General features: G+C 39.7%; 1 protein-coding gene across 4 annotated transcripts in view; it reads left to right on the top strand.

The window, feature by feature from the left end:
- jeb (low-density lipoprotein receptor domain-containing jelly belly protein) overlaps positions 1-9,103 on the top strand; it is a 28,508-nt gene extending 19,405 nt beyond the window's left edge. For all 4 annotated transcript variants that reach the window (XM_033473631.2, XM_076520482.1, XM_076520481.1 and 1 more), the window contains exon 4: positions 8,948-9,103. In XM_033473631.2, the coding sequence (XP_033329522.1) occupies positions 8,948-9,007 (60 nt within the window). In that variant the 3' untranslated portion in view covers positions 9,008-9,103. The remainder of the gene's footprint in view (positions 1-8,947) is intronic.
- Positions 9,104-25,750: the final 16,647 nt, after the last annotated feature.

Genomic DNA, 25,750 nt, shown 5'->3' with positions numbered 1-25,750 from the left:
ATTATTATTTCTATTATTTTGACTATTATTATTATTATTTCTATTACTTTGACTATTATTATTATTATTACTACCACTATTACTATTATTATGACTATTATTATTATTATTATTTATATTACTTTGACTATCATTATTATTATTATTATTTCTATTACTTTGGCTATTATTATTATTATTTGTATTACTTCGACTATTATTATTAGTATTTCTATTATTTTGACTACTATTATTATTTCTATTATCATTTCTATTATTATTACTATTATAATTATTATATTATCAATGTTATCATTATTATTACTATTACTGTTATTATCAACAGTCATGAATTATTCAAGAAACCCATTTCGAGAAAGAATCTCATGGCTGCGCATCAATTTCGTTCTCGTTCGATTCTCTTTTCCCGTTGAAATATCCAGCGAAGTAACCAGCGAACGTACCACTTTCCTCTGTGCGTGGCAAATAAGAAGCGAAAAAATTCCGCGATCTGCTTCGCAGAGGACCCGAGATTACCGTGCTCGCCGTGAAATCGTATTCCGCCGACAAAACGAGAGAGCACGGCGGGGGAGAAAGAAACGTTAATCCAGCGGTCCCGCATAAAGTATCAGCCAGCCATCGGTTGTATGAACGACGCGGGTCGGGCTTGTATTCATAGTCGACGATATCGCGAACACGAGCGAACACGAGCGAGCGAGCGCGCGCGCGCGGGCGGGCGGTTCATTAAAATTTCTCCGGCGCTCAGCCGGGGATGACCTTTTTAAAGAAGAAACGCTCTCGATCTCCGGCGTGGCGCTAATTTTCCCGAGCAATCAACCCTTCCCCCGGCACATTCCGGGTCGCCCGTAAAGTCGCGGCGAATAAACCGCTCTCTCTTCCTCTCTCGGCCCGAAGAGAGAAGAGACGAAAAAAAAAAGAAGAGAGAAAAAGAAATCTCAATTCAGTCGCCGGTGTCTGGCGAGAGAGCTTAAATCGTTGAATGGCAGAGATCTGCTTAATTCAACCGGCGCGGAGGCAAGAAAAGAGTTCTTACCCCGGCGGCGCGCCGGGTTAAAAAACAACGCGACGCGAGCGGAACGAGGGTGAAACGAAACCGCCCCGCAAATGGAGCCGATGTAATAGCGTTTATGCTCTTCCGTCGGAAGTGGAACGCGCCTCGGCGAATACATACGTCCGATATATACGTACATATATTATTTTCATCATTTGAACTGTTGCTGTTGTTCTCGCGGAATTTTATTTTCGCAGCTCGTATTTCAGACGCGCTGCAATTGTTCTCTGGTTCAGATGCGACTTCATTTTTCTCCCTTTCTCGGTTAATCTTCGCGTTCTTCTTTCTCTTTTAGGACGTGCATATGATAGAATGTGTCTTCATTATTTTTCTTCCTACTTTCGCTATTTTATTATTGCGCAGAGATATTTTTATTAATTTTGTTACTGCACTTTGTTTTAATCTTCTCTTCTTACTTTACTATTTTATTATTGTGGTATATTATATATTTTTATTAATTTTATCATTGCACTGTGGCTTAATTTTTTCTTCTTACTTTCTCTATTTTATTATCGCGCACAGATATTTTTATTAATTTTATTACTGCACTTTGTCTTAATCCTTTCTTCTTCTTCTATTTTATTATTATTGTGGACGTATATTTTTATTAATTTTATCACTGCACTTTGTCTTCATTTTTTTCTTCTTACTTCTTCTATTTTATTATTGTGGTATATTATATTTTTATTAATCTTATCATTGCACTGTGGCTTAATTTTTTCTTCTTACTTTCTCTATTTTATTATTGTGCACAGGTATTTTTATTGTATGTATATTATTATTAATTTTGTTACTGCACTTTATCTTAATCTTTTCTTCTTACTTCTTCTATTTTATTATTGTGGTATATTATATTTTTATTAATCTTATCATTGCACTGTGGCTTAATTTTTTCTTCTTACTTTCTCTATTTTATTATTGTGCACAGGTATTTTTATTGTATGTATATTATTATTAATTTTGTTACTGCACTTTATCCTAATCTTTTCTTCTTACTTTCTCTATTTTATTATTGTGGTATATTATATTTTTATTAATCTTATCATTGCACTGTGGCTTAAATTTTTCTTCTTACTTTCTCTATTTTATTATTGTGCACAGATATTTTTATTGTATACATATTTTTATTAATTTTATTACTGCACTTTGTTTTCATTTTTTTCTTCTTACTTCTTCTATTTTATTATTGTGGTATATCATATTTTTATTGATCTTATCATTGCACTGTGGCTTAATTTTTTCTTCTTACTACTTTTATTGCTACACTATATCTTAATTTTTTCTTCTTACTTTCTCTATTGTATTGTTGTGTACGTATATTTTTATCGTACATATATTTTTACTACTTTCATGACTGCACTATATCTTAATCTTTTCTTCTTACTTTTTCCATTGTATTGTTGTGTACGTATATTTTTATTGTATGTATATTTCTATTATTTTTTATTACTACACTGTGTCTTCATTTCTTCTCCTCACTTTCTCTGTCGCATTATAGCGTACGTATATTTTTATTACATATATTGCTGCACGGTTCGCGCAGAAATTTTCGTGGTAAACAGCGTTTCGCGGCGCGCCGTTGATCAAAAGTTGAAAATTACTTTTATCGTGATAGCCTATAGCTGCTGAATCTTTGATTAGGCGTTGAATGTCAGCAAGAACGTGGAACACTTTGCCACGGTAGATTCTACAGGTCAAAATGACGAAAGGAATCTTACTCCACGGCGTCGAATAAATCTTGAAATATCATTTCATAAAAATACGAGAGCCTGCCGTTTTAACTTCGCGCAATTTTCTCAAATATTTGTAACTTGGTCTGTTTTCGGTTTCTAATCGTCTCAACGATGCTCGATAAAATTATGCCAGCGAGAAATTGTGACTAAATATTGGGGCCAACTTTGATCGACGATTGCTCCGCGGAAAATCATCGTAGAATGACGACTCTTTGCTTGAATCGGAGCTTGAAACTTCTACTTTCAGACAATATTTCTGGATTTTAAGTTCAACACACCCTCGCCATTGTGACTCTTTAAACGTGCGGCCATGTATGTCACAGTGAAAATTGTCGAGTTTAACAGAACGCACAGAGCTCGTACAATTTTTTCCTAGGATGCCGTTTCCATCGGAATTAACTTCGATCTTTTCCCTTCAATTTAAAACAAAGGGAACGTGGCTGCGATTTTTTCTCGCAAAGTTACCGCACTTCGAAGTAGCCCTTGCATGTTGCCGAAAGCTCCGCGAAAAATCGTCATGACCTTTTCGTTAAATTGAAGAGTCACGGTGGCGAGGGTGCGTAGAACTTAAAATACAGAAACACTGGCTCAAAGAGTAGAGGTATCAAGCTTCAATTTAAAAAAAAAGTCATCGTCCTACGACGATTTCTCGCGACGTTATCGTCGGTCAAAGTTGGCCAACTTCTATCGAGCACGGCGAACGATGGATGGCAAAAGTCGGGATCCTATCCGCGCGACTGTTTCTCGCTAAATTATCGGACAATGTTGAAACGTCGCGGACACTGTAGTTGACAAGCAGTCGTTTAATTCGCGAAATTTTCTATTGCCGGAAACGCTGTCGCTCAGCCGGGCTATTGTCCGCGCGGGCGGTAGGCGCGCGCGAGAGAACAGAAACGTTCCGTCAATAAACACGGTCCCCGGCGCAGCCAGCCAGCGTGTGTTTATAGACAGAAGTATGTCAAATTTCAGTGGTTGGCGGCTCGCTCCAATTATGTCGGCGCTGAAAGTGACAGGTATTGAAAACGACTGACAACGAGAGACGTTAAAGCGACCCGGACACGAATACGCTCGCGTAGCTCGCGCGAAATATGTACGCGGCTAACTAATGCACCCACCTGTCCCGTTCAATCTTTGCCGAAAAGCCGGCCAAACTGTTCCCTCATCGGTCGCAGTATTCGAATCGGCGTGATTTTTTCAAACAAGTGATCTAGAATTCTGCGCGAAGAAATTGGCTCTCCGTTTCTGCCAAATTCGGGCAATTTTGAATACGATAACAAAATAATGCCGGGGGTTGGCTGATATTCTGTGAGTTAAGGAACAATCGATACCTTTATTAAAACTGATCGGCAGATTTTTATAACTCTTTATCAATTTTATATGAATTTTATAAGTTCCTAAAATATTTCACAATAGCACAATCGCATCTTTCTATTCTCTTGTTGTTAAATTCGAAAATCGCTTAATAAATTCCTGTGAAATGATCGAGAGCTCTCAAGCAAATTTATGAAACACAGTTCTCAAAATGATTTTTGTCGATTCTCACCCCCTCATTTAATTAATTTCATTTAACTCTTCGCAGAATTTATCGTTCCATTCGTATACATATCTTCTTTTATATTATTTATATTTTATGCACACACATTATTTACATTTCATACAAATACAATATTATTTATAATTAAAATTATATATTATAATAATAAAATAATATATATATTATATTATATATATATAAATATATATAATATATTATAATATATTATATAATATAATTATTAAATATTAGTTAATATTTTCGTACTTTCTTTGATCATTTTAATATGTGAAAAATAAGAGATTGAAATTTTTGAACTTCTTTAATTCTTTTAATTATAAATAATTATATTTTTTATTATTATAATATATATATATATATATTATAATAATATATATATATATATATATATATTATAATAATAAAAAATATAATTTTTACTAATTTTAAAATATTAACTCGAATATCCGAGCGAAAAAACACGTCGCTCGCACAATCTCCGCACCCCGTCGCGCCCCGTCGGAATCAAAGCGAGGGAGCTGGAAGTTTTGGAAGCACATAAACATAGCTGTTCGCCTCAAAAGCACCGCCAGAGGCAAGGCAGGCGTTCAAGCGTTTTCGGCTCGGCCCGCCGCGGCGGCCGCCTAAAAACAATTCGGCCGTGTCGCGTTTAACGCGAGAACCACTTGCGAGCAGCCGCAGCGGCAGCAGCAAGAGTATTATAGAAGAGTGGATGAAAGGAAGATTAAACGGGACTTCCTCTCGCGAGGAAGATGCAGCCTGAAAAGGCTGGAGAAATGAAACGAGGCGGCGCGCAGCCGGCGAATTTCCCCGAAATCGTGGACAATGCTAATAACTGTGATCATATTGGTTTCTCGCTTCGTACACCTGAATACTTTGTTAACGTTTTATCGGGACGAAATTACGGGCGTCTCTCGGGTCTCGTTAAATAGCCGGAATAACGAGAAGCCAATTATTATGTCGTGTATCTATCTTGATGCCACGTAACTTCTGCTTGAATCATATCTTTTTTTATATCTTTTATATTTGTTTTATACTTCTTTATATTCCTTAGTATTTTTTAAATATTTTCCTGTATTTTTTATATTTTCTTTTTGTATATTTTTCATACTTAAAACGGCTCGGCGACGCACAGGGGTGAATTTATGCGAAATCGCGGACACAATGCTTGTAGCTCTGTAATTATTCGTTTTTCACTTCGTACAGCTGAACAATTTTTGAAGATTTTATGAGAAGAATAATCTAAATGTCCTTCGGATCTGAATAAATAATCGACATGACGAGAAACTAATTATTAGATCGTGGATTTTTAATCGAGAATAAAAATAGTCTGTTTCGAGTACAATAAACGATGCTAAATAACGAGCTTCTTTCGGTCATTTTTGCCGGGTGCGCGGCGCGCGAAAAAATAAACGAGAGGGATAGAATCGACCGGAGGGAAATCCAAGCCACGTACCGCCCCCTTCCCCATTTATCATCCATCGCATCCGGCGAACAGTTGACCTTTCTCCCCAGGCTGATTCCGACCTGGTCTCTCTTGCCTCTTTGAAATCGATATTCGCTTCTTTTCCTTCCGCCTGCTCGATCAGCCACTCGAACTTAACCCTACATACCGCACACTTACGTAGTAGTCGCGCCCCGTTCGCCGTCGCGAGTCGTTCCGACGGCCCGGGGACCGACGGGCCCCGTTCGTTTAACCCCTTCAGGTACGTCCGACGACCGAGTCTCAAAGATGCGCCTGTTTCGGCTAAGTTACGGCTGACCTAATTCGTCATTCAAGCTTCTAACTACCGTGTATATTATATAAATAAATAAACGAATCCTCAGACAAGATATCCCGTAATTATGGCACTTCCAGGAAATCTGGGGTTCCTGAGGTTATTTCAAGTAACTTTTTCCTTTGCGAAAATGTTCTGCGAGGCTTCGTTTACGAGTTATTAACGAAAAACGGTGACCAATGAGAGGCGATGGGCGGGACTGAGCCTCGTGCGCTCGTTGAGTCCGCGTTTTTCACGAATAACTCGTAAACGAAGCCTCGCAGAACATTTTCGCAAAGGAAAAAGTCGCTCCGAATGACCTCAGGAACTCGTAATTTCCCGGAAATACCATAATTTCGGGACAGCTTGTATTATAATATCCCGCGCATCGACAAACTAAATCCGCTCCGAACGCAAGAATTTGTTCGAATAAATCCGTGCCCTGTGTCTGCAAATATTTCGGAGCTATCGATAGCAAGCGAAACGGTCGACAGCGTGGAAAACAATCGATTGTTTTTCGACTTGGAATTAGACCTCGGTTACGCTCTCTCGTCGAACTTCGGCCGTGGAAAACCGTCGGCGACGCACGAACTTTGTGCTCGCGGAACTTCGGCCGTCGAATTTTCGTGGACGGCGTCGATACAACGACTCCCACGTCAGCCAATCGCGGGATACGTCGATACCTTTTCGATGGGAATCGGAACCGAGTAGGAGAGAGCCAGTCGGCCGTCCCTCTTTCCGCTCCGGCACGCGCGCTCGCCGGGAACGAAACAACGCCGCTGTAAAATTCCGATCCGCCGGCAACGGGATTTCTATTCTTCCCTAAAAGAAATCCGATAAGTTTCGATGCCCGGTTTCACGGAGGAAAATGAGAACGGCTGCGCATTCTAATCGTATCGCCTCGGATCGAACCAGCCAGCTTCTATTTTTCCGTGACGCCGGTGCTGCGGAACCGCCCCCGTATCGCCACCGTTTCGATCTTCCTGACGGTTTTCATTGGCTTCGGAAATCCGCTGGTTGTCCGACGAAATGAAGGATTTCGGGCTCTTCGGTTTTCGATTGTTCAGATTGCATTGTATTATCGTTCTCGCGGAAAGTCGTTGGATTTATCGACGGAATTTATGGAACATGTTGCACGGATGCATGTTCTTCGGGGTAGTCAGCTTTCTGTGCGATAGAAATTTGTTCTGTTTCATCGAAATTACTGGTCTTATCTTTTTTATTATTTTGTAAGCTTTAATCGTAATTTTTTGTTCTGTCGGTTTTATTTTATTTTTGTATTTCTTGTTTTATTCTTGCATTTTCTATTTTATTCTTGTATTTCTTCTTTTATTTTTGTATTTCTTATGTTATTCTTGTATTTTCTATTTTATTCTTGTATTCTTTATTCTATTTTTGCATTTCTTGCTTTGATCTTGTATTTTTGTTATTTTACTTTTGTATTTCTTATTTCATTCTTGTGTTTTATATCTTATTTTTGTATTTCTTATTTTATTCTCGTATCTTCTATTTTATTTTCGTATTTCTTACTTTATTCTTGTGTTTCATATTTTATTTTTGTATTTCTTATTTTGATCTTGAATTTTTCTATTTTATTTTCCTATCTCCATTGTTCCATTTACTTGTCGCAAGCGCTAAATCCAAGCAATATTGTAATATAAACGACGTGCTACAGGCTTCGTCACAATATTTACTTCCAGTTTAATAAGTGAATATCAAATTTTAATCAAACATCAACGGTACGTAAAGTTTCTTCTTAACTTTCGCCGTCAATCTACGAAGAAACACGTTCCACTTTGTTAGTTTATAGAACAGTCGCTCGTCCATCGATAATAAGGATAAAATTAGATTGATATAGATCGATAGACCTGTATAATAGATCGGAGAGCACGAAAGTAAATACGCTCGTGGTTTATTTTCTGCCCAGGAATTTAACAGATCCATTATTCATACGTTTTAGAGCGAGGTTTTAGAAATCCGTGAACAACGGAAAATGAATATATGCATTGCTGTGCATGGATGTTTGAGGAAATTGTTATCTGAATAATTCCGTGGTCTTATTTTATACATCGTTTTAAAAGAATTATGCCTCGGTTTCGTTCGAACGAACAGTTATTTTCAGTTAGAATCGTTTCTTTTCGTATGAATCGTTATTTTAAGAAATGCCATTCGATTGAAGATTTAGTATACTTTTAATAAACTATAACAAAGGATAAAAAGTGAAGGTTTCTTGCCTTTCTTTCCACTTTCTGCAAAATAAATACGTTAACTGCGACAAATTCGAGGCGAGTAGAAAATTGTTCTCGAATAATGTGAAATTCGTTTTTACTCTAAATATTATTTTCTCTTATAGCATTATTATAATAATAATTATTATTATTATTATTATTAACAATATTTGTATGCCATTATTACTTGCATCTTTATTTCACAAAGAGATCCTCAGCCTCCTTAGAATCAACTGTGCCACTTAACACTTTGACTTGCAAAGTGTCGAAAGTTCCGCAATTGAAAATCGTTGACAACACAAGCCAAAGAAATATTTCGATTCCCGTATTTTCATTAATTTCGAGCGCGACGAGGCGTGGGCAAATTTCATTAAAAATATCCCCAAATGAAAACATCGCAGTCGACCTCTCACCGATTCCAAGCGTGTCCCATTTTTCCTACTCCTAACGAAATCCGTGCATCGTACGCGTCATCTCGAAATCTCCTTTTCATTCACCCCGCAAACAAATGTCGCTCAAAGTTATGTTGCAAAAGGCAGTCAACGTGTTAAAGGGCACCGTATACGGCGGCCTTTACCAGCAAACACAGCGTGTACGAGAAAATGTTATTCTGTCTGTTTCAGACGAAAGCTCACCTTGACGTATTGGCAGATGCCATTCTGCGATGGGCAAGAGGACGCTAATTCCTTTGTTGACGATGAACCTCTGACCTATGTATAAAATCATAAGTCTGACGAGTTTACTTCTTTATACATTCACTTATATATATATATATATATATGTATACATGTATATATATATGTATATATATACATACATGTGATTAAATGTGTGTGTATATATATATATATATATAACTACTATATACATGCAAATGTATATGTATGTATAAATATATATAAATATATTTGCATAAATTATATTTATATAAATATATTTACGTACATTATATTTATATTTATATAAATACATTTACGTACATTATATTTATATTTATACAAATATATATACGCATGTATAAGTATATATAAATATATTTACGTATGAATAAATATATATAAATATATTTACATAAATTATATATTTATATAAATATATATAAATATATTTACATAAATTATATATTTATATAAATATATATAAATATATTGGCATAAATTATATTTATATAAATATATATAAATATATTGGCATAAATTATATTTATATAGATATATATATACGCATGAATAAATATATATATAAATATATTTACATATAAATTATATTTATATAAATATACATACGCATATATTTATATATTTATATAAATATGTGTGTATATATATATATATATATATATATATATATATATATATATATATATGTATGTGCATATACATATATAAATATAAATACAGTATATTATATATTCCCGTGTATGTGTACGAGGACACAGGCTCTGGTGTACCCGCACACATACAACGAAATCCCTATATATGAAGAAAAAAAAACGAAGAACCGTTTCACATCTGGCCAGCGTTCTTCTTGCGAGCGAAGGGCGCGAGGGGGAGGAACGACGAAGCTTCTCCGTTCTGTCGTGCCGAATTTACGATGCTCGGTGTTCCGAAATTCGGTGCTCGGCCCGACGATGACTTGGCCCCGAAACGCTCGTCCGATCCATCCGATGCCGATTCGAGTGCGATTTCTCATTCGGCTGGAAATTCTCGAAAGGGTAAATTTGCGACAACTCGCGGGACACGGCGAACGGAGGAGAAGCGACAGAAAGAAGACTTCGTCGCGTCGTTCTCGAGCGTATCGCCGTAAATCCGCGCTCGAGAATTTTCTCGGAACCTTTTGTCAGACGCGAGAAGATTTTCCTCGCGGAACTCTATTACGCGTCGAACACAATGGAACGTAACAGGAAACCCGAACACCGTCTATACGGATTTTTTGTTCCCGCGCGCAAGCGAATTATTATGCTCGCGACTTTCTGGAACGCGACGCGCGGATCCCGAGACACGCCGACGGAACGTCGATGGGTAAAATAGCGTTTCAAATTGGGAACGCTGTTTTATTTGGGCTTTCGCGAAGCTTTCAGAGTTTTACCGTACAAAATTATGTTGCGATCAGGTGACTGTTTTATGGTAGTCGTTTCATTGCCAACAATATTTTTCTGATTTGATCAATGCTGTAAATTAATGCTGATTTATGAGAAAGACGATCGATGATCGATTCTTGAAATGATCAAGAAACGAATTAATTTAAACGTTTGAGAAAGCTGAACAATATTGTCGAGATGGTTTCAACTTATTCGAATGATGAAGAAGCGAAATAATTAATGTGAGAATATTTGAGAAAGTTCAAGAGCTCTGTCGAACAGTTTTCAATTTATTAAAATGACCAAGGAACGAAATAATTAACGTGAAAATGTTTGAGAAAGTTCGAAAGCTCTGTCGAACTGTTTTCGATTTATTAAAACGACCAAGGAACGAAATAATGAACGTAAAAATGTTTGAGAAAGTTTAAAAGCTCCGTCGAGCAGTTTTTAATTTATTAAAACGATCAAGGAACGAAATAATTAACGTAAAAAAATGTTTGAGAAAGTTTAAAAGCTCTGTCGAACAGTTTTCAATTCATTAAACTGATCAAAAAACGAAACAACGAACGTAAAAACATTGAAGAAACTTTAAAAAAAACCCTGTCGACCAGTTTTCAACTAATTAAAACAATGAAGAAACGGAACAATTAGCGCAGACGATTTTTATTTCGCATAAAAATGTCGCAGATGAAGTTTCAAACGAGAGAAAAAAGAATCTCAAAAGAATTTAAAAACATCTACGCGTATTATTCTCAACCGACTATAAAAGATTATCAAAGAACCTTTCAAAATTATTAAAGGAACCATCGAAGAACATTTATTCGACTGATCTTTCATTGCAACTAAAAAAAGACAAACTTTATTTTGCACGAAGTGCAAAAGTCTCCGCAGTGTTTAATCGTAACAGAAAACAGTTCCTGTTTCTTCGCGTCAAAAACAGCAAGCTTTTTAAACGATGCGAATCTGAGAATTCGACGGATCGAAGTCGGCAATCGAGCCTCTATTGTTCAAATTTTTACACAGTTTTCCATAAAAAAAAATAAGCAACGATGCGCGCGGTCTTGAACTAGGCGGGATCCGGTGTGTCCCGGTTTTCGAATGCTTCTCGCAGTCCGGCGAAGCTCGGCGAACTTATTCGAATCGCGCGTCGCTTGGCGAACTTATTCGAATCTCGCGTCGCTCGGTGAACTTATTCGAATCTCGCGTCGTCCGGCGAACTTATTCGAATCGCGCGTCACTCGGCGAACTTATTCGAATCTCGCACTCGAATCTCGCGTCGCCCGGCGAACTTATTCGAATCACGCGTCGTTCGGCGAACTTATTCGAATCGCGCGTCGCCTGACGAACTTATTCGAATCGCGCGTCGCTCGGTGAACTTATTCGAATCTCGCGTCACTCGGCAAACTTATTCGAATCGCGCGTCGCCCGGCGAACTTATTCGAATCTCGCGTCACTCGGCAAACTTATTCGAATCGCGCGTCGCCCGGCGAACTTATTCGAATCGCGCGTCACTCGGCGAACTTATTCGAATCTCGCACTCGAATCGCGTGTCGCCCAGCGTCGCAATTAAACCCGAAGAAACGGAGCGTCGTCCCGGGAGCCGAACCGCCTCGGAATTCCAAAGCAGCTTGTTGTCTCCGAGAACCGGCGAAATATTTCGGGAGTCCCGGCGCGTCCTCTCCGGCGCCTCTTTTTCTCCACGGCTGGCAAACGGAGCGCTGGTCGACGATGAAACGGTCACCCTGCTCGCATTCTCCCCTATTCTCCCGCATCGTCTATTTTGCAGAATGTTTTCCCCCTTCTCCGGCATGACATTGAACACAGAGAGAAAGAAAGAGAGAGAGAGAGAGAGAGAGAGAGAGAGAGACGGTGAAATCAAACTCAGGGGAATGTAAAGATGAATCGTCTCTCGAACAGCACCCAGCCCGGAAACGGTCGATCCTCCGAAGGGTGCGGATTGATTCCGACGCGAGCCCGTTCCAACACGTTCCAATGCTGATCCAACTGATTTCCAGCAAACTAAACTCTTCCCGGCGATGAATCGCTGTGTCGAACGACCACCACGACGACGACGACGAAGTCGCGAGACCCGCAGCCTCGCGTCTTGTTTCGTATTCATGAGAAGTCCGCGGCATTTTTCCTGCGCCCGATGATAAAGTTGGCTCGAAACTCGCGAAAGTTTGGCCGCGGAACAGTCGAATTGTTCGCGCGGTCGCCGCGGAAAGAATATTTAACAACGTCCGCGGCGAAATTGTTCGCGGTGGATTACGAGTCGGGCCGCGGGTTTTCGTTATTTGTTCCCTTTCGTTCGCTTCATTTATTTTCGATTTATTCGTTCGCCTTTTATTCTTTTAACCGTTCGCTTTCGATTCGTCCTGGTCGTTTTAGAATTTCTCCAATTATACGTTAGATGAACTGCTTTTATTTTTATCTTATTCTTGTATTCTTTATTTTTATTTCTTTCGTCCAGCTTTTATTCTTTTACCCAATTCATTTTCGATTCGTTTTAGTCGCTTTAGAATTTCTCCAATTGGATATTAAGCGAACTCCTTTTATTTTTATCTTATTCTTGCATTCTTTATTTTTATTTCCTTCCTCCACCTCGCAATCTGGAAATGAGGATCCCTGAGGTCATTCGAAGCAACATTTTCCTTTGCGAAAATGTTCTACGAGGCTCCGTTTGCGAGTTATTAGCAAAAAATGCTGACCAATTGCGAGGCGATGGGCGGGACTGAGCCTCGCGCGCTCGTTGGCTCGGCCGCCTCTCATTGGCCACCGTTTTTCGTTAATAACTCGTAAACGAAGCCTCGTAGAACATTTTCGCAAAGGAAAAAGTTGCTTCAAATAATCTCAGGGACCCTCATTTCCGGATTGCGAGGCATTATTGCGACACCCTGTACATGGATCGTCAATTATGACGACACGCAACGCGTTGGGCGAGACAAAATATAAATTTAAGGATGCTCCGAGGTTCTCGATCGGGAATTGTTGGAAAAGGAGCCGAAACGCTCGCGGCCGGTGCTCGGGGCGATCCCTTCGATCCCGTCGATCGTTCCAGAGGCACCGGCTTCGATCGTTCCGGCCGCGATCTCTACGGGATCGAGCGATTCCCGAGACCCGAGCAGAACCTCGCTCTCGACGGCTTTATTTTCGTACGATACGAGAACGCTGTTACGGGATTATATCGAAGACTGAGGACGAGCCAGCCGTTTTAGTTGCTCCCGGGGACCGGGAGCACCTTACACTGTATTATGTAACTGTAGACGCTGCTTCGGAGTATGTTCATGAAGCAGAGGCGAACCAGCTAAGGGTGACGTCGTGTGTAACAGAGTTCGGTCATGTTTTATTCGAAGAATTTATTCGATATATTGTCCGAATAAAATGTTATTCGAAGAATTCATTTGTGATGTTATTCTGGTTAAATTTTATTTCGACGAGAAGAGAAAAATTGGTTTTCTAGCTTGACATTTCGCCTTAAATTATACATTGACGCTTATTTGTTCGAAATAATATTTCTTGGTTAGAAAATGTACTTATTTGTTAGAAAAGGTACTTATCTATTAGAAAAGGTACTTATCTATTAGAAAAGGTACTTATCTATTAGAAAGAAATACTTATTTATTAGAAAAAGTGTTCTTGCTTAGAAGAAGTTCTTATTTGTTAGAAAAATTACTTCTTGCTCAGAAAGAATTTCTATTTATAAAAAAAATATTTCTCAGTTAAAAGAAGTTCTTATTTGTTAGAATCCGCTGGATTCTCAGCTTTCCACGACAGAACGTCGCGTCTATCGTTCCATACGGTCCAAGAATGACGACTTCCGGTCAGTCAGGAGCTCGCCCGCCATCTTGGAGCCCCTGGAAACCGCGTCGACCGCTCTCGGTCCCCAATTAAAACGCTCTAGAGTTGTAGCAAAAACGGCCCCGCTCGTAACTCGAAAGGTCGCCGAGATGAAACGATAAGCCTCGGACGAGCGGAAACCGCAAAACGAGCGAGAGCATGATTAATCGCGGAATCGTCGTCGCCCTTGGTTACCGATCGAAGCGTTTACCCCTTTCCCCGTTCACACCCTCGACACCCTAGACACCCCCGACACCGCTGGATCGTCGTCTCGCGTTCCCGAGCGCTGTTCTTCTCCGTTCTGTTTTCCTCCTCGTCAACGTAAACATTAGCTTAGCGGGTAACTGTTTGACATTGTCTCTCGAGCGATACCTCCCTTTTTTTTCTGCAAATTACCTACTCGGAACGAAGCCGGGGAGGCGAGCCGGCGGGTGCTTGAACCTCGAGTGGAAAGATTCCCCGGCCGGGGATAATTGTTTCTCGGTTCTCGCGCGAGAGTCGTTGTTCACGGCTGCTCTCTGTGTCGGAGGACCTCGACCTTGGACCGGCCTCGAGACCGGAGCTCGAAGAATGGCCTGCCGAAGACTGATCTAGCGTCGGGTGGTCCCGCTCCAAGGTCGCCGAAGGTCTCGACCCCGCGAGAATGCCGTTGAAGGATAAAAAAAAGGGTGCAATCACCGACGGCGAGCCTCTCGGTCGAACGTTTGGGCTGTCGATGATCGGGACCGCGATCATGCACAGAGACACCTTTTCGCGTCGCGTGTTTGATTGTTTGTTGCGTGATGGTGTCGAGAGCGAGAGAGAGAGAGAGAGAGAGAGAGAGAGAGAAATAGGGAAAAATAAAGCGAAAGAGAGAGAGAGAAATAAAGAAAAATAAAGAGAGAGAAATAGAGAAAAATAGGGAGAGAGAAATAGAAAGAGAGAGAGAAATAGAGAAAAATAGAGAGAGAGAGAAAAATAGAGAAAAATAGAAAGAGAGCGAGAGAGCGAGAGAAAGAAAAATAGAGAAAAATAGAGAGCGAGAAAGAGAGAGAAAGAGAGCGAGAAAGAGAGAGAAATAGAGAAAACTAGAGAGAAAGAGAGCGAGAGAGAGAGAGAGAGAGTGGACAGCCTTCAGACCCGTTGGTATTACATTGTAATCTCGTTTCGTCGACTAGACTGTAAGGTTTTACGATTAAAACAAAAGAAGAAAAGCAAAAAAGAATACTCTAGGATTAACGAACTATCGGTAGAATATAAAATGCATCTCGAGGTTTCAAAGAGAAGAAAGAGAGAGAGGGAGAGAGAGGGAGAGAGAGAGAGAGATCGAGGAAATCAACGACGTTCCGATTGGCAGACACCGACGAGGCTCAACTACGCAATACGTGTAAGAAGATAGAACGAGGAACACATACGTATATAGATCGCGAAACACACGTCGAGCGAAACAGAGAGATCATCCCCCCACCCCCTTTTTGCAAGAGGTCAATTCAGTATTAACTGCGTCTAGACTGTACATTGTTGAAAGGTTTCGTTTCGCGGCCGAAGACGATGGTCGAGACGATCTTCCCAGAGGCTCGGGATCCGATCGTTGCTCAATAACCGGACCCGATCGACCCGGGGTCAGGTCGTCGGGGGACGACGGCTCGTTCGAGGACCCGTCGTGTTTTAACCACTCTTCAACAATTCGTCAAGTGCCAGATTCGTTCGTAGAGACGTTCTTCTGTTTCTAGCGGTGGCGCCCGGAGATCGCTTGGCCGGACGATCTTAAAAGAGAGGACGCGGTGAACTCCAGCGAGTCGCAATTTTATCGAGCCGATTAGGCGTCTCGAGGTATATCTTGGTTCGTTGGCGTGCTTGTTTATCGGCGAAACAGCGTTCGATGAATCGAGCTAGTGTGGCGACACGATTTTATAGAAACGCGACAGTCGTTTGGAAATGTTTGGAAAGTCGAGCTGCTGGCGACACGATTTTCGAAAAATGTGATAGTTCAACTGAAAAATGCACTTCTTATCGAATACAGTGGGCAGAAGCGTGCACGCCGTGGAGAAGTATACGCAAGAGTGCTTACAGTCCGCGCGCGACAAGGAGCCACCTTTGCGCTCGCATGTTCCCCCTCCTTGCGGCACTGCCGCGGCTGGTAAGAGGGGGAATGTGAACGCAGAGGCGCCTTCTTGTCGCGCGAGGACTATGACGTTTCTGTAATTTTGTATTTTTAATGAAACGAATAATAAGAAGGTTGTTTCAGTGTCGAAAGAAAAGTTATGCGCTTAAAAATGTCTCTTTTTACAACAATAGCATTTGGAAAGCTTTTCTTTGCCCGCGATTTTAGAAAGTCTGCACAGCTTTGCAAACGTAAATTGAATGATTTAGAACTCAGCATGAATTGCAAGTCGACGTTAATTTACCTAACGGTCGAATTTCTTGTTGACTGTAAAATCGTGAACGTCACGTGGCATATTGTTAATAAATATTCAAGACTGCATAGTCTAATGAAAATAAAAAAGGAACACCTTCCATTTTGATTTGCAATCGTTCCAAAGAATATCAGCGAACACTTTCAAAGCTTGCATCCAATTGATTGCATACTCTGCAAGCAAATGCACGCGATCGAAAGGTACTGTTGTGCATGAAATTTTGCGAAGTATAATCAGTATAATCGGTACAATCAGCTGTACATAAATAACCGTAGAAACGCCGGAGAGCTTAGCAATAAATTGACGAACGATCAGAGATGCCGCAAGAAAAGAGTCGTTGCTTGCAGACTAAAGTTAAAATGCTTAATGGAAGTTGCGAATTTTACCAAGTTCTGAAATTATCACCAGAATGCACTTAACCGCGTTGATGCGTTTCTATGCAGTTATGGAAATGTTGGTGAAAGACCTTTCACGAAATCTGGCGCGCGCGTTCTTGCACGCGAATTTTTACTCGGAACTTGCTGAAATTAACACAGAAACGCAATTCTATTTTACGCGAGGCTCTCCCCGAAGCCGTCTATTCGAATAAAGATTTGCATAAACTCAAGATAATAAAAAGAAACGGGACGCTTCCCTGCGAGTTCTCCGCTCCTCGGCCGAGAAAAGAGAAAATGGCGGTGCTTCCCTGAACACTTTGACAACCGCCTCGCAAACGACTTTTATTTGTTCGCGGATGCGTCGCGTCTGCGTTGTTTATTTGTTATTCGCAGCGAGCGAACGAGATAGCGATTTTCGAGAAAAATTCGTATAAAAATTGGAAAATTGGAAACGAGATCGAGCAAAATCTGTGAAAACAATGTGTACAGACAATGATCGTAGCTCGTGGGGTTGTGACCAGGCTGCGGATTAAATGAAATGGTAACGATATTAATTAATTAATAAATAACAATATAAATAACAATATTATCGTATCGCTGTCGACTCGTTAAAATCGTTAAGAAAAGAAATAAATGTCTATGTAATTCCTGCATCTCGCGATTAATGTAGACGATTTTGATTTAATAAATTTATTCGAATCCGCAGTCTAGTTACGACAAAGACGGTCAGAGATTATTGTAATTAAACATTTGTCTCCCTGCTTGAAGCCAAAATCTACAAAATTGTACAAAAATTGGAGAAGTTAAGAAGTCACCGATTTCACAATTTTTACTTCAAAAGTGTCGAAAACTAATAGAAATTACTTTCAACGAAAAACTAATTGAAACTAATACAAATTACTTTGGACAACAAATTGCTTGAAATTAATAGAAATTGCTCTCGACAACAAATTACTTTCAACGAGAAATTAATCGAAACTAATACAAATTACTTTCGACAATAAATTGCTTGAAATTAATAGAAATTGCTCTCGACAACAAATTACTTTCAACGAGAAATTAATCGAAACTAATACAAATTACTTTCGACAACAAATTACATAGAACTAATTGAAATTACTTTCAACAACAAATTACTTAAAACTACGTTGAGCAAAAAAAGCACGTAGAACCAATAGAAATTACTAAACAAAAATAGTACGCCAGCAGAAGAAACAGCTTAAAAACCTAATCAAACTTTACGATAAAAATTGTGAACAGAGTGTGAAAAAAAATACAAAATCTCGCGACCTATAAAACCTACTGGGTCGGTTTAATCATTAATTTCGTCCCGTCGAAGCGACGCGGTGACGGTCAAAGCGTGAAAGAAGCGAAATCCGCGGGCGGCCAAGTCGATGGTTTCGTCGACCGAGTTATAAGTAGTTCGGCGTGGCTCGCGGGAAATGAGCACGCCAGTCAAACTTCGTTTAGTCGAATCATCTGAGAAACAGGGTTGTACCCTTAACCCTCCGCGACCCACGCGAAAAAAAAACCTCCTCTCTCTCGGATCCAGTTCGAACGTCTTTCGCCGAGCAACGCCGTATTTTCTCTATCGACGGGACTGGGTCACGGAGGGCTGAGCGAACTGAAAAAACATATCAGAATCTACGTATTTTTCATCAGAACAGAATATTTTTAATATTCACCGAACGACGCGCAGACTTTAAGAGGAGAACGCTTCCTGTTGCTCAGCGGTTTGTCTTGAGTCTCATCGAGACGCGTTCGACCTGTGACATCCACCAAACGATCGCGACCCTTCCGGGCGACCCTCTGTTGCCTCCGCGACGTTCCCGCGACGCCGACGGAGCACAAGAGACACGTGAAACGCGTTTTTCTGGAGACGCGAGACGATTATCCTAGCGGAAACGATCATCTCTGGATCGCCGACGCTGCGGAGAAACGCGGTTTCCAGAAGGTTCAACAAGGATTTTTCGCAATCTCGTTCGCCATTCGAACGATAATCTCTTTCGTCGGTTCGCCCTTTGATTTAAGAGCGAATCTAAGTGCGAGTTTTTCTCGGGAAAAAGCCTCCTCGAAAGAAAACCCGTTTGAAAATTATCGCAATTCGACTTCTCTCGTTGCAAGAGATTATTGTTGAAGCGATTGTTCGCAGATTAGACCTTGCTGAACCCATTTCGCTGAACCTAGCAGTCGACAGAACCTGAAATTTAACCCCAGAAAACTAAAACGTGACCAAAGTCTCCCGAAGAAGCGTTTCGCGCTTCGGAAACGCTCGAAGTCCAGGATAATTCGATGCATGAAATCGCCTTCGATTTCGAGGATATCGGAGTCGCGGAGGAAATAATCGCGGGAAAATGTCGAGCGAAATGTCCGGGGAATTATCGGAGAATGTTTCGCGAAGGGTCGACCGTTCCTTTGGTGGATACACGGCTTTAGAATATTGTTGTTCAGCGTGCGGACGCTTCAACCGAAATTGATTGTCGCCGTTCGCGCTCGGCCGGCCGCGTTCTGTTCGCGGTTTCACCCCTTTTCGCGAGCCCCGCGATATTTTCAATCGTTCGCCGACGTTTCGGCCAGCTGCGGCGAGCTTTTAATTGGCGTCGAATCGAATGCCGCGTCGGAACTGCGAACGGATAAGTTCGCTGATCGATGGAACATCCGGAGGAACAAAAATGCGACGAACCTAAGCTGGAAAAAACGGAGAATGTTCGGCATGAGTTCCGCTGTTTTTGACTTTTTAGCGACCATGATGTTTGATGATGAGTCTACGATGTCTTCGAGCTTCGAAGAATCTTCACTTTTGTTTAAATCGGCGGTTTTAGAAGTTGTTTTGCGATTGAAGAGATCGGAAAGTTGCATCGTTTTTCGTTAGAATTTCGTTCTGCTGCCGGCGGTTTTCTAATAGCTTTTTTCAAATCGAAGTTAAAAAGATAATAAAGATATTAGAAATTAAAAGATAGTGGAAATTGGAATATATTCAAAATTAGAATATGTTAAAAATTCAAATGTATTTAAAATTTCTCTATTTCCGAACGTTCTTCCATCGCGAGCAGTGAAATTACTGCAGATCTGTAAAATTATTATACTTATTAATTAAGTCTCGATCACCAAGTAAACTCGTCGCAGTTCGTCGTCGCACGTCGGTCCGATAATTACCGGCTCTGTATTCATTATTAACAACGTTCGTCGCGGAATTTTTCGAAGGAGTTCGCGCGAGGCGTTCGGCGACCAGAAAATGGCGGCCGGTTGGGCGTCAAGGGTGGCGATGCCGAGGCGATGTAATGGAACGGCAGAGCGTGAAGAACAATCAGAACACTCACGTTTGACGACACCGGCAGTGAGTGATCGCGTAGAAAAGAAAACCTAGAAAATAACAAAAGAGAACGTCGAGGGGTGCCCAACGATAAGAGCAACGACTCGATCTGTGCAGGCCTCGCAATTCGGCATTCGCGTTAACAATGGTCGCACGATCCACGAGAACCCTAATTTCCTTCAAAAACAGTTGCCTTCAAAAATATTTCTTCCATGCTGGAAGAGACAAAAACGACTTATTTCTAATATATTCTCTTGCATTATTATTGCAGTTATAATAATCTTTTTTCTCCCTGTCTCGCAGTGCTGCGAGAAATTAGAAATTGAATTAGATTAAATTAAATTAATTGAATTGAATTAGAAGCTAAACCAAATTGATTGAATTGAATTAGATACTAAAACAAATTAATTGAATTGAATTAGATACTAAACCAAATTAATTGAATTGAATTAGAAACTAAACGAGAATTAATTAAATTGAAATAGAAACTAAATTAAATCAATATAATTTAATTAGAAATTAAATTAAAGAAGACAGAACGCTTTTCTCCTGGCAGAAACGTTCCGATAGACTTTTATCAATGTTTCACGGTCCGTTGTTTATCGTTGCGAGCCCCCCGACCGTCAAGCGTTAACACAAAAAATGCCCGCGACCGAGAACAATGCTCCGTACTTAAACAAAATTCTTTTTAATACGACTAGCTCTAATTTCAGAGGCCAGAGTCCAGAATTAGAAAGTTGTACAGAGGATACAGGCCAAGCTAACGTTGGCACCAGCCTCGGACATATATTTTTAGATAATATATCTGTATATACTATACACACACGAACATACACACACGAAAACACACACACATACATATATATATATATATACGTATATACACGCATAATTACAGAGGACAGAGGGACAGAGAGAGAGAGAGAGAGAGAGAGAGAGAGAGAGAGAGAGAGAGAGAGAGAGAGAGACACGAAGGACACACGTACACACCGACAAACATTTTGCGTCAATTGTTCGGCCGGTGACCCTTTTTTCTGCGACAGAACGACGCGTCGAATCTCGATAGAACTCGGCTGTTTTTTCATGCTTCTTGAATAAATGTACGATGCTTGTTTCATCAAACTAACAGTGGCTTTTCAATCGTCGTCCTTCGAACATTTATTATTGCGAGCTGGCCGATCGGTGATGAAGGTTTAATATTTGTAATATTCTCAATATTTTTAATGTTTAATATTTTCTTTGTATCATCGATGTTCTTCACTTTAGGAACAACAATTACGTATTCACTTCTTGCGAACGATTGGGGTATTTTTAATTTAATTGAATTTTAATCGGATGGGGTAAGAAATAATATGTGTCTTCTTATTTGTTTTAAATTTAATGGAAATTATATGTGCAAAAGATTGTCGAATTTAGATGACATTTTGTCAGTTACAAATCATCTTTGGTTAATATCCGAGCTGTATTCTCTGGGAAAACAATTTACTAAAATTTGCCGGTGGTCGACGAAGTTTGTAACAGTTCAGAATTTTTGTTTCGTTTCATTTCCCTTGGTAATTGCATAACTGATAGCTTCAGTTGATTCGCGGATGTTCAGCGGAACGCACACAGGAAGCGTAAGTAAAACATTTAAAACTAATTTATGCTTGTAATTAGCATGCTGTGCTGCACAGAATTGTTTATACTCGTGGATGAAAATTTCTTTTTAGAATGTTGCATACGATAATTTTGCTCACTGTTGCAGTTAATCATTTACACCAAATTCATTACAGCAAATTATTTTACTTGTTGTTACAGTTAATAATTTTACTTGTTGTTACAGTTAATAATTTTAGTTATCGTTGCAGTTAATAATTTTACTTATTGTTACACCTAATAATTTTACTTATGGTAGCACCTAATAATTTCACCCCTAGTAATTCATATCCAATAGGATAGTGCAGCCGGTTACTGTGGGGTGACCAATTGCTGTGCCTTTGGTATTTTTCCAGCATAATTAACTTCATATTTATCGAATAAGATATGTTACACTTTCGTATTAAAAATAACAAATAAACCAAAATAAAACAGTAATGAAATATATTACAGTTCTATTCAATAAATATAAATTTAATTACACCAGGAAATTTTTATATTAAAAACTAACCAATATAAAACAGTAATGAAACGTATTATAGTCTTATTCAATAAACATAAATTTTTAATTACACCCTGAAATATGTATGTTAAAAATTAAACAAATTAAAAGAATAAAGAAATGTAATATATCTTATTCAATAAATACAAAGTCAATTACACCTAAAAAAAAATGGCGAAGGAATTGGTCAAGCCACAGTAATCGGCTCCGCTACCCTAATTTTCCTTATCGTCGCTCCGAATAGCATAATCATTCGCAGGCGTCGCAGATTTATGGTTGCGAATCGCAATTCCTCCTTTGCTTCAGCTTTCGTGGTTGTGTTCCAGAGCCGCAACGACGAAAAACTGGACGGAAACTGGCACGAGGAGATTTACTATCCTGCAATTTCGTGACGACGATGGCTGCGGAATTTCTCGCCGTGGCTCGCGCCGGTTCCGCAGTCCGCGGACGTGGAATTCTTGAGAAGTTTCGACGATTGCCGAAGCAGTTTTCCCGGAACATCCGGAAACAGCCGGTAATTCCCGGCGAAATCCTGCCGACACCCCGCAAAATTTCCACTTCGCCGGCCGTCGCCGTGAGTAGAAACCTTCGGAATTCGATGTCGATCCTAATTATGTAATCATGTAATTTAATTTTGTAAGAAATCCAAGTGCAGTAAATTCTCTCTGGTTGACCTTCGGCTTGGAAACGAAAATGGACAATTCGGGAAAAGGTGGTGCGATTATTCTATTATTATTGTAACAAACAAATATAATTATTATCAGAATTGTTGACAATCGGTAACTGTAAAAACGAGCCGCGAGACTCGAATAATCGCATCTCCTCTTCCCAAATTTTCCATTTTTGTGCACAATCTGAGCATCGATTAGGGTTTTTTTTTAGGTTTTTAGAAATTCAAGTGCAGTAAATTCTCCCTGATTGACCCTCGACCTGGAAACGAAAATGGACAATTCGGGAAAAAGTGGTGCGATTATTCTATTATTATTGTAACAAACGATTATAATTATTATCAGAATTGTTGACAATCGGTAACTGTAAAAACGAGCCGCGAGGCTCGAATAATCGCATCTCCTCTTCCCAAATTTTCCATTTTTGTGCACAATCTGAGCGTCGATTAGGGTTTTTTTTAGGTTTTTAGAAATCCAAGTGCAGTAAATTCTCCCTGATTGACCCTCGGCTTGGAAACGAAAATGGACGATTCGGGAAAAAGTGGTGCGATTATTCTATTATTATTATAACAAACAAATATAATTATTATCAGAATTGTTGACAATCGGTAACTGTAAAAACCAGCCGCGAGACTCGAATAATCGCATCTCCTCTTCCCAAATTTTCCATTTTTGTGCACAATCTGAGCATCGATTAGGGTTTTTTTTTTAGATTTTTAGAAATCCAAGTGCAGTAAATTCTCCCTGATTGACCCTCGGCTTGGAAACCGAAATGGACGATTCGGGAAAAGTTGGTGCGATTATTCTATTATTATTGTAACAAACGATTATAATTATTATCAGAATTGTTGACAATCGGTAACTGTAAAAACGAGCCGCGAGGCTCGAATAATCGCATCTCCTCTTCCCAAATTTTCCATTTTTGTGCACAATCTGAGCGTCGATTAGGATTTTTTTTAGGTTTTTAGAAATCCAAGTGCAGTAAATTCTCCCTGATTGACCCTCGGCTTGGAAACGAAAATGGACAATTCGGGAAAAGTTGGTGCGATTATTCTATTATTATTGTAACAAACGATTATAATTATTATCAGAATTGTTGACAATCGGTAACTGTAAAAACGAGCCGCGAGGCTCGAATAATCGCATCTCCTCTTCCCAAATTTTCCATTTTTGTGCACAATCTGAGCATCGATTAGGGTTTTTTTTTTAGGTTTCTAGAAATCCAAGTGCAGTAAATTCTCCCTGATTGACCCTCGACCTGGAAACGAAAATGGACAATTCGGGAAAAGGTGGTGCGATTATTCTATTCTTATTATAACAAACAATTATAATTATTATCAGAATTGTTGACAATCGGTAACTGTAAAAACGAGCCGCGAGGCTCGAATAATCGCTTCTCCTCTTCCCAAATTGTCCACTTTCGTGCACAATCTGAGCGTCGATTGGGGAGACTTTACTGTACCGGGTGTCCCGAAACGACGCCGCGCCGCCGTCAAATTACACCGGAGCATTGTGGTTTAATTATAAAGAATGAACGGGAGGGAAAGGGGTTTGCGTTCACCGTCGCGATATTATCGTACGAGGGCTAAGTGAGATATAGCCACGCGAATAAGAGGATGCAAATTGTTGTACAAACTTACCTGTGGCATGCTCGGCTTTGCGAAACGTTAACATGCTCGCCGGCGATGAGTGAAAATAACCGAGGGCAATATTTTTCGCGCAGAAAATTAAGAGGATCGTTGCTGAAATATTTTCTCTGTTCAAAACAGTGGAATTATTCAAATATTTAACGAACGTTAATCAAATCTCTCAAATTAATCGTCAACTCGTATATTATCTATAGAACTTTCATTGAGCCAGTGCGGGGATTTTTTAATTATAATATTTATTCAAACGAATAATATCAATTTCGTTTAGCATAAAATTTCGAGCATAATATTTTCATTTTTTTTATTACTATTGGATCGAGCCAGTAGGTAAGCTATAGACATACTAATTTTATTATCTACATAATTGCATTTTATATTGTTCAATTTTACGCAGTGATAAATTAAAGCGATAAATTAAAGCGATAAATAAAGCAATAAAAATTAATAATTCACAGCTTCTTTCCGACTATTCAATTCGATATTAATTATATTCACTGCGCACCGAATCGATTGATAAAAATTTGATTTCATTCGAGCCACCGAAGCTAAGCTAATAAACAATAAATATTCATAGGGATTGTCTTGTTTTTTTTTTTATTCTCGAGAAAAATGCATGCGAAACAACGATGTTTTCTGCACGCGACGACAGAAAGAAAAAAAGTACCGAAACAAAATACGCAATTAAGGAAGAGATTTATCGTCGAATAGGGTTGTCGATAGAAAAAAAGAGACGCGTTTAAAAAGTTTGTCCGACGGATTAACGGCAGAATCGCTCCGCGGAGAGGAGAAGAAAGTAAATTTATTAAAGGAGCCCGCGATCGTGTTCGACGGAGTAATATCCGGGCGACAAAAATTTCAATTCGAGGCGACAGAAGCAATTACCCTCTAAAAAGTGAGGCGAACAAGGGGACTGCAGATAAATTTCTCATGCCGGCCACGTAACAGACTCTGTCGAAGTAACATAACGAA

This window comes from Megalopta genalis, chromosome 3, assembly GCF_051020955.1.
Source record: "Megalopta genalis isolate 19385.01 chromosome 3, iyMegGena1_principal, whole genome shotgun sequence".
In the NCBI taxonomy this organism is placed as follows: domain Eukaryota; kingdom Metazoa; phylum Arthropoda; class Insecta; order Hymenoptera; family Halictidae; genus Megalopta; species Megalopta genalis.
The sequence above is the reverse complement of the archived record's forward strand: the minus strand, read 5'-3'. Positions and strand labels throughout refer to the sequence as shown.